At 35.2% G+C, this 10,480-nt stretch overlaps 1 protein-coding gene across 7 annotated transcripts in view; it reads left to right on the top strand.

The window, feature by feature from the left end:
- Positions 1–10,480, top strand: part of LOC122520287 (calmodulin-binding transcription activator 2) — a 56,161-nt gene that overhangs the window by 20,624 nt on the left and 25,057 nt on the right. For 4 of the 7 annotated variants that reach the window (XM_043640394.1, XM_043640388.1, XM_043640393.1 and 1 more), the window contains exons 2-3: positions 5,937–6,402; positions 6,598–6,979. In XM_043640394.1, the coding sequence (XP_043496329.1) occupies positions 6,160–6,402; positions 6,598–6,979 (625 nt within the window). In that variant the 5' untranslated portion in view covers positions 5,937–6,159. Of the gene's footprint in view, positions 1–5,708; positions 5,740–5,936; positions 6,403–6,597; positions 6,980–10,480 lie in introns of all 7 variants that reach the window. The other 3 variants (XM_043640390.1, XM_043640392.1, XM_043640391.1) reach the window with 1 other exon arrangement.

Genomic DNA, 10,480 nt, shown 5'->3' with positions numbered 1-10,480 from the left:
AAATTTTTCTTCCAGCTTTATCGTTAATAGAGTGAGAGAAAAATAGTATATATATGAAAAAAAAAAGAAAGAAAAAAAATAGTAAAAACGAAGTAAAAGTAACGCTGTTTGAATGGGGGTTGCATTTTGTTTCTTTTTTCGTTCTTGCGTATTTTCAACGTGTCTTTTCAGTATATAATTTTCGGGGTCTCCAGAGGTTCGAGATATCGTATTATAGGTATGCCCGTTGCCAGGCTCAAGGCCATTCAATTATAACCACTAATGTGCTGCTAGTCGAGCTAATGCTTCAGATTTTCTCTTCAGTAGGATTTTGTAAACCATTCAACTTTTTTCGTTCTGAAAACAAAATGAAGTCTACTGATTTTGAAAAATCATGAACGAGGAAAATAATTAATGATTATAAAAAGGTTTCTATACTTGGAAATGTCATAATTAATTATGAAACGATCGTTCAATCTTATGGATTTTAATAAAATAATTTTATTAAATTTTTGTTTAATGCATAAAATTTGATCTAACAAAAATTCAATTACAATGATATCATTAAGATTAGTATGAAAAATAAATGACAGTTATTTCATTATGAATTTGATTGATGATAGAATACAAAATTTGAGAAAGAAAGCGATGATTCGTTGAAAAAATTATTATGATCATCATCTAGTAAGAAATAGAGATTTGGCTTTTTTTTTATATAAAATTATCTGACACGCGATAATCTTAACTATCATCGAGATATATTCTTAATTTCTTGTCGGAAAAGTGTACTCTCGACGCGAGTACAACTTAGCACAACTTCAAAGTTTATACTTGTCGGAAAAGAGAAAACTTTTCTTGACTCTATTATTATAAAAAAAAAGAAAAAAGAAGAAGGAAAGATAAAAAGATGAAGAAAAAGAAGAACGAACGAACGGAACAACCTTTGAAACTTTCCACCAAGTCAGATAATCGCGAAGATAAGCTAATTCTTAAAAAAATGATCTCTCTCTCTTTCATCAATTAACGAGTGAAAATATTTTGATGATAAACGTGGAAAATACAATAATAACATCCTTTTATTAAACTAAAAACTATATTCGCTACAGAATACTCGTTCGCTTCTAGAAGTTAAAATTAAAGTAAAAGAATTAAAACAAAGAGTTTTTTCGAACTGTTTTAGAAAATAAATGAGAGTAAGAAAAAGGAAAATAAAGAAGAGAAAGATACAAAGAAAGAGAAAGAGTACGGTAAGAGAACGAAAAAATGTCAATCTGTCGATAAAAAAACGTGGGCTATTAAAAATACATCTTAGCATAGATTGATCAATGAATAATTAACACGGTCGAGTAAGTTCCGCAAGCGTGCGCGTTCCTACTTATATCTATAGTATATACATGTCATCTACATATATACATGTATATGTAGATATATTACGTAGTAACTATACCTAGGCATTATAAGGTGCACGGAATGTGACTGCTCCATGCTCCTGGACGAACGGGGGAAGTTTATATCGCTCAGAAGAATGAAAAAGTTAACAAAGGGAAGTAGGTAAAGCTCCGCTCTACTGTGAAAGCTTTAAAAGAGATGTCGTCGTGTATATACGGTACATACACACGTATATACACACACACATACACATATTTGCTATGTATACGTATAAACATAGATTTAACATAAATTATTTAAGTGTGAGTATTCACGTCTCAGTATATGAGTGTAAAAGTATGTGCGTATAAGTATATTTACATAAAATACACGTGCGTCGTTCAACACGCATAGGAAGCATACGTATATAATATAAAAGACGTTTAACAATACACTTCCCACTTGGAAAAATGCCACACAGCCTAGAGTTTGCGATTCATTCGCGTCTAAAGAGTGGAAAGTAAAAAAAAAAAGAAAGATAGATGGATGGATGGATAGATAGATATATGGATGGAGGGATGGATAGATGAGGAAAAAATGCGTGACAGGAAAAAAGAAAAGAAAGTGAAGGGCATGTGTTTCCATGATTTGAAATCGTTTTAAAGGCCTCTTGGAAGGAGAGAAGGGCCCCCTTTTTAAAATTCATTATTCCTCAAATCCCGTTCCTTAGGAATAGTCGCTCGTGTTTCCGTATAGACAGAAAAAAAGAAAAAAAGATAGTAAGAGATGGAAAGTGGGTCAGCTTCTTTCTAAGAGGAACAGACGTGTCGACGATTTACCCGAAGGTAAATCGCTACGTTAGAGACACACCCTTGAAAAGGGTGGGTGGGACCGAAGGATTTTACTTGAAAATAAGTTCCAACTATTGCTAAATTTTATGTTTATTTTTTTTCTGGGTTTTTCATTTCTTTATTAAAATTAGAATTTTAAAAAGAGTAGAAGAAAATGACGAGGAGTAAGTTGATTCTCGATTAGTATAATCATTATCTGGACTCTCTAATTAATTGTTTAACAGTTTCACTCGATGATGGTTATTATTGAACGACATCATTTGAAACGAACGACGACGACAATCTTCTTACGAGGGTAATTTCGTGCAGTCGAGTGTAATTTTCAGACATCCTGTTCTCGATTGTATATACAGGGTGTATGTAATTATAGTTATACCTTCGATTCCTATTATATAGGCTGAGTTCCTAAAATTGAAACACCTAGATATCCTAAAAATATCACATTTTTGAATGATACAATTTGAATATAAAATTGGCTGCTTTAAATTGGATAGGAAAGTTCCATACCCACGATTTGTACACACCCTGTATACATTTGCTTTCGTCACTGGATAAACTGGTAAACTGGTATTTAAATGACGGAAATGGGATGGTTGATGGGGAAGATTATTAGAAACATTGATAGAGTCGGGGTATTTAAATTATCATCGTAGTAAAATGTTTAGAATTGAATAGACAGACGTGTTAAGATGTTTAGAAATTGATATTTTATTTTAATGATACCAAATGGTTAATTAAGAAAATATATATTAAAATATAATTGGATTAAACTTTTAACGTAATTACCGAAATGGAAATAGAACGTATTATAGTTACGATTTGCGCGAGTAACTCGCGTGTATTCTTACTGATAAAAAGAGAAGGGTAGAAGACTTAGAGCTTTAAACGGGGATTAGAAGAGTAGGAAGTAAGTTCGTGCGGTATCTTCCGTTTCTAAGCGGCATCGGAGTTCATGCTTATCCAAGCTCGGTAAGTGCATCCTTTTTAACGGGATTAGCCGACCCGAGATGAGAATCTATGTCGTCATTGAAGTAGAGAAGAGAAGCCCATTTTCGAGAAGCTAATTCTATTCTACGATCGGATGGCCTTGAAAGTCGACCTCCTTGGCTGATAAGTTCATTTGATAACCGATCGATGAATCTCCTTCTTTCATATCTCTTTTTCTTTTATCTCTTTCTCTCTCTTACCCTTCTTCTTTTCTTTTCTTTTTTTTTTCTTCCTACGTGGAATTCCCTTTCGTGCTCGTCCAGTCGTTGGCCAAAAATTGGCAAGCCTTCGTTGGACCTGTTACAGGCTCGAGACGAACATAAAAAGGTAGAAAGAAATAAAGTAGACAGTGAATAAGAAAGAGAGAGAGAGAAAGAAGATGAGATGGATTGGAGTTTTTAGCAGCGTTGTTCCTAGCTGAAGATCTTATTTCCCCTCTCTCGAAGAAACTGCGAGAGATTGGGCCACGTAGTACGTTGGCCACCTGCCTTCACAACGAGCCAAAACAAAACCTATAAGCTCCTTTATCCTCCAGCTCTCTTGCGACGTTTATAAATTTAACAATAAAGATTTTCACATAACCGTACTCAATTCGCTATTCTCGGGTTGCGCTGCGCAAGATGCTAGCATAATTTATTCACGATTAAATTCTTGATATTTGATACGTCGTTGACCAGTTATTACATGCACAAAATGTTATGAATTTGTTAATAATTGCATAAAATTTGATAATATCTAAATTTAAGTAAATACTATTAAGTATAATAATTAATGTATTAATAGTGAGTTGTGTATAATAAATGTTGCTTGCATATGTAAACGGTTAATAATGAGTTAACATTTTATAAGAAATATTAGGAATGAAATTAATATATCATTAATATAATTTTAACACCTATTCGTTACACACGACCCTTATACGGATTGCGACGATACGTATTTTGTTTATTTTTAATTTATTCAAAATGATATTTTGTTTAAATTAGAGAGTATACGAGCAGTAAGATTTCTGGGATATACGAAATACGCGTCTCCACGGGTTTATAATCAGTCTCAGTTATGCTACTTTTTTTGTTAAGAAGAACAAAACAGAAAATAAAAGGAAGGAAAAGATAATAAAAAGTAAGGTAAAAATGGTACCCCGAGGTTTTCTTGGAGCAACACCGTTGTTCAACGTCGTAATAGTTTCCCAACGCGAGAGAGAGAGAAAGAGTGAGACGAGATTTATTTTTGATAATAAACGCGATGGAACGCCGAGCGAATATCGCTTTTACGTAACCGCCACTCGTAACGGCCCGATGGTCACCGAGAATTTCGTAATTTTCACAATCTCCTACTCCTACGGCATGAATTTTTATTAACTTTTCTCTATTCGAATCTTCTCTACGACGTGCCATACGATTGTTATCACGTACCTAAGGTATATCTTTAAGTACGTATGTCGTTCCCAGAGATATCTACCATTGTCGTTTTAATTATTTATTACTTTCTATCAGTTTACCTTCATTTTGCCTTTCTTATGAATTTTTATTTTTCCGTCAAATATTCATTAATTGAAAAAAATGTGCACTCACAAATTTATCGCTTCGTTTATTGTACAAATGAATATTTTTAGAAAAAAGATTTTTATCTCATAAGTCAGTCGATGAAAATGCATTTTTATTGTTTACAGGTTTTATTTACAATCTTTAAGTTATACAAGTGAATTTTTAGAAAATCTGTAACTATTTCGCTACTAGCGACTCATGTACGAGTGGTCATCCGTGCAAAGGCTTATATGTATAAATGACGTATATGAATCCCATATAGGGATCATGCTATTCGACGATACGTGTGTAAAAGTGAAGTTATAACGATATTCACGCGAAAAGGTTACCAACATAATTTCAAATAACTACTGATGTTAATTTACTTATAAGCAAACCTTAATATTCGAGATTATCAAGAGAAATCAAATATACATTTGTAAGATACATTATCGCAAAAGAGTAATTTATTAAATTCCAATGTAGCGGAATGAAAATAAAGTTCTGCGATAAAGTCAATTAGAAGTTCGTCTTCGAACGATAAATCTTAATTCCTTTGAGCATCCTAGAAGACGAACGTAGTTTTCTTTTCCCATGTGGAAACGCGTCAACGTTGTTGAGTAATTGCTGGGAAAATGCAAATTTAATAATACCTACATTTTCAACAACGCACGCAATCCATTAATAAATTTAAATTGTATTACTTAAGAGAGAGAAAGAAGGAAAGAGAGAGATATAGAGAAAGAGAGAAAGAGAGAAAGAGAGAAAGAGAGAAAGAGAGAAAGAGAGAAAAAAGAAAGGGAAAGAGAAACGATTCTAATTAGTAAAAGGACATTAGGAAAGAAAAAAAATATGTAAATGTTATCAAACATCGTAGTTATAATTAATGATAAAAATAAAAAGATTAAATTGTATACGAAATGAAGCGACGAAGAATTCTCTCGAACGTTTCGGTCAGTCGATCGATACAATAATCTTATCGATTTGTCTTTCATAGGAAGCCACGCGAAGGTGGAAGGAGTGTGAAGGTAAGAAGTAAGAGTTAGGTGGAATGAAAGGAAGAAAGAAAGAAAGAAAGATAGATAGATAGATAGATAGATAGATAGATAGAAAAAAAATGTGAAGGGCTTTCGGACGATTGGATGAAGATAGGAATATAGAATGAACTTTTAAGTCGACAGCTTTGATATTGGATCATTTCAATATGTATCTTATGTATTTGCAGGAGGAGCAGGTGGCAAAGATTGGAGAGAGGATTCTTTAAGAAACGGAGGTGGGTCTACTGAAAGAGCTTTTCCGTCTGAAAATATCTGAACCAACCTACAAAAAAAAAAGAAGAAAAGTAGTTAGAAAAAAAGGAGGAGGTGAGGAAGAAAAGGTGGAGAAGAGCTTCAAATAAAAAAAAACAACCAATTCAGAAAACTGAGATAATAGTTTAAAGTCTAAAGATGAGGCAAGTCGTGGTCCTAGAGCCGGCAGGCAGCGTTCTGGTGATCAGGCAGACTTCTTTGAGTAATAACGGTGGTGGTGGTGTCACAGGAGCTAACAACGCCAATTTATCAGCGAATAATAACGGACATGATGGTCATACTCTTGCCAATCACGTATCCGTATCATCGAATGCCTCTAATGACCACAATCAGAACCGTATTGTTGTTGTGCGTTCCTCGTCCACGTGCATGACAACTACGGTAAGTCATTGAAATACTGTGATAAAAATTCGATTAATAAATAAATAAAAAATTAAATAAAAAAAAAATATTAAATGCAAAGAGAGAGCGTGTGTATATATTTTCTTTCTCTCTTTTTAGCCAGCTGTTATTGTTGATGATTCATAGATATATGTGTACATGAGTGTTAGTGTGTATACATTGGATATGTTATAGGTCGATGAGAACACGTCTAACAACGGAAACGGTAATATCAATGTGAATGCCAACATCAATGGCAACTCTACTGGTGGTATCAATTGCAAAACATCGGCAACTGTCGGGCTCGGTGGTGTGTCCAAGTCGGTTGAAAGAAATGATCACAAGAATCAGGAAGGAATCGTCGTTGGTGGTGGTGTTGGTGGTGGTACTGTTGTTGGCGGTATTACTGCTTCTTCTTCTTCTTCTGCTTCTGCTTCTGCTGCTGCTGCTGCTGTTGCTGTTGTCGCTGCTGCCGTAGGAGAATCGAACTCTGGATGTCGTATAAGAACGAGCAAGGATGCCGTTCACGAGAGCGTAACCATAGAGAGGAAGTTCGATGGCGCGGATCCCATCTCCGGTGAGTACTTCCGCCATTACTCACTTTTGCCTCCGACAAAGCGGACCATTTTCTCGTAAATTATTTACCCTTATTCCTTCTTTATCTGCTTACATTGGAACGCGCCGAGGAAATGATCGATCTTTTCTCTGATATCGCATTGTAATGGAATTAGGTAGATATTTTTGAAAGGAAGAAAGAAAGAAAGAAAGAAAGAAATGAAATTTGAAAGATAATGTCTTTCTCATTCAGTTTTATAAATTTATAGTACATATATATACATACATTTTATATAAATACGTATAAACGTTGTTCTCTTATATCGATTAGTAACGTCAAAAATGATAAATGAATGTCTTTCTTAGAAAATTCATCACTTTCACCTAAATAAAGAATATATTTATGGATCTTTTATTTTTTTCCTTCTTTTGGTTTTTTAGATATATAATACATTATTTTTGCTTGCCTACACATATTTATCTGGTATTTGTATGACAATTTTCAGTATTTTCTTTAGCATTCTCGACACGTGCGACGAAATTTCAAGCTTTTCTTTCCTGGTAGTTGTATTTCATGACAGAGCGTGTTAAAGGCGTGTTAACGTGACGTTTGCAGGACTGCGATGAGGGCTAGACAATATACTCAATCTACTATGACAATGTACTTTTACAGAGACATCGACTACATTTTTTATATGGTGAGATAAAAGTCGTTTTTCTATAAAGTTCTTGCACAGAAATCACAAGATTTGGATGGGCTACAACAGTTTATAGAGAACACTTACTTCAGAGCTTGGTGGACAGCAATCCTGGGTTTTGTTTTGTAAAATGGATATCAATTTGAACAATTTGTGTGAACAAATGCAAAGAAATAAATCTATAAAAATGTACGAAAAACGTTTAAAATAATTTTGGGAAAGCTACTTTGATCTTACCCTATATTATATGCGCGTACACACATACACACACACACATACGCACACGCAAACGCACACACACACAAAACCACGTTTATGTCTATCCACAAACTCGTTGTCGGTTCTCTTATGAATTTGAAAATTAATTAAGAATGTAAATCGATGTGAAGACCTGCTCAATGTTAGCACGCGATGTGAAAGTATGTGTAACGTTAGTGATGATGTATAATACATGAATTATTTATAAAGATGAAAGAAAGAAAGAAAGAGAGAGAGAGAGAGCGAGAGACAGAAAATATGAAAATTGTCAAGTTTGCGGATTTGATGAACCAAGAAAAAAAAGTTATCTCTAGTAGTGCATTTATGAAGATGATAGATTAAGAAAAGCTACTATATTTTGTTATCTTTTTTTAAATCGATATCTCGAGTGAGTTTTTTTTTTATCGCATTGTAAATTAATATAATTAATAGATAATGGTTCCAAGTATAATATAATAATTTCAATGAAATTCGTTATATTCGTGTATTCGTTAGTGCAATAAGAAACAAAAAAATGGTCAAGTCTTATTAGCGAATATTATTACGGTGCCTATAATGGTATCGATTTTTACATTTTAATTTTGTTAGTTTTTCGAAAAATAATTCTACAAATTGGCTTAGCTTTGGATAGAGTTATTAGTCTCTTATCAGTAACTTTAATGAAAATAAATTTTTCACTTTGTTTTATAGATTTCGGCATTCTATATTCGTCGCGTTTCCTAAAACTGAAAGGCAACAAAATTAAAATATCGCAAACGTTGGTTTCTTGGTAAAATTATTTAAGAATATAAATGACTAGTCGGTTGATTAAAAATCGTTTGGAAGTAATGAGAAATCTATAAAAGTGAATAAAAGATAGAAGGTAAGCTTCCTTATCGACGTGATTTCTCGCAACCCCTGGGTAAAAATAGAAATGAACCCTCGTCGTAAGGTTGCAGTAGGAGGATACATAGAGATACGTAAGATAGGGTGCACTCTAGCGGGTAAACGTGGTGAAGGGTTAATTCGTAGTTCCTGTAATATCCGCCAGAGCGGCGATTCTGTGCATTCTTCGACCTGTGTTTTCGAATTCGCTTATATAGGTTTCTTATATTCACGGTATCCTAGCATATCCTTGCTCTATTCTGACCTATCCGATTGCTGCTGACTGGACTGGGTATCGACCCCTGGAGAGACAGGAGCTTCTCTTCTTCTTTTCTACCCCTCTCAGCGATTGCACGCTTTCGAAGGATCCCACTGTTTTCCTTCCGGCTTCAACTTATCCTTCCCTTCGAGTTTACCAATCTTATCCTACCCAACATTTGAATTTTTTCATCCTCACCCTCTTTTCTCTCTATCTCTCTCTTTCCGTTTTTCTTATTTATCTTTATTTACCCTTAGCGTGTGCACAATTCTAATTCGTATACGTTGGATGACGACCGTCGTAACATAGTTCCAAAACTTGAACGTTCCAAAGCGAGAAGCGCTAAAGTAGTCTGATGAATACGAGGTCGAGCTTCTCCGAACCCGGCAGCAATCTTATCGATTGTCTTAGCCCACCTACTGTGACACTCACCCTCACCCTCACCCTCACCCTCACCCTCACCCCCTTCTCTCTCTGTCTGTCTCTTTCTTTCTATTCCTTTCTTGTTTCTTCTTTCTTTTTTTTCAAGCAGAACAAACCGTCTTATTTGCTCTGACCCTCCTTTCTTCGTCCTTCTCTCTTCCTACTTAGAAGAAGGAAGTATCACCAGCGACTAACGACCACCAGCCAGCTTACGTGTCCAGTTAACTTCGTCCTAGTTCTATGTACCATAGATGAATGTATTCTATGGGTGTATCTATGTGCGTGTGTGTGTATGTGTGCGTGTAGAGTCACCTCCCACTTTTTGAGACCTCGTACGAGACCGTGAGACTCGCAAGGGCAAAGAAAGAAAGAAATAAATAAAGATAAAAGAGATAGATAGAGATAGCAGTAAGAGAATACAAAAGGGACGGGGCAAACGAGGAAGACGCGAGAGGTAGTTGGACACGAGTCTCTGCCAACATTCTATTTAAAGCAAAGCGGTAGTAGTAGTAGTAGTCGTAGTAGTTGTAATAGTAGTAATAGTAGTAATAGTAGTAGTAGTAACATCAGCAGCTAGCTAGTTTGCTAGCTGACTGGTAATTTACGAGCTTATACGAAAAAAGTTGGACACTTTGGGGATGGCTCCGCACTTTGACACGTGACCCACTTTTATCAAGTTACGTAATTGATCACCTCGCGCCTACCCGGTTCGCAAACGTACGAGGGCGACCTCTTCCTCTTTTCTACCTGTCCACTCTCTTTTCTCCTTCTGTTTGTCTTTCTGTCTTTCTGTCGGTCCATTCCCATTAGACAATAACGACGCAGCAATGCATCGCAAGCTTATACGCGTGAAAGTGGATAACACCGCGGTGATTCTTGGGATTATCCAAAAGCTGCCGCTTGATCATGAACTGCGAGATAATGAATATTACGGAATAAGGATACTCCTCCCCTCCATTTCCAGGTCGTTTATCTAGGGAGCATGTTATCGGTAGCTTTGTTAGCTCAGTTTTATCCTAAT

This window comes from Polistes fuscatus, unplaced genomic scaffold (assembly GCF_010416935.1).
Source record: "Polistes fuscatus isolate 324 unplaced genomic scaffold, CU_Pfus_HIC Scaffold3, whole genome shotgun sequence".
NCBI classification, from domain to species: Eukaryota; Metazoa; Arthropoda; class Insecta; order Hymenoptera; family Vespidae; genus Polistes; species Polistes fuscatus.
Note: the sequence above shows the minus strand (reverse complement) of the source record. Positions and strands in the feature narration are given on the sequence as shown.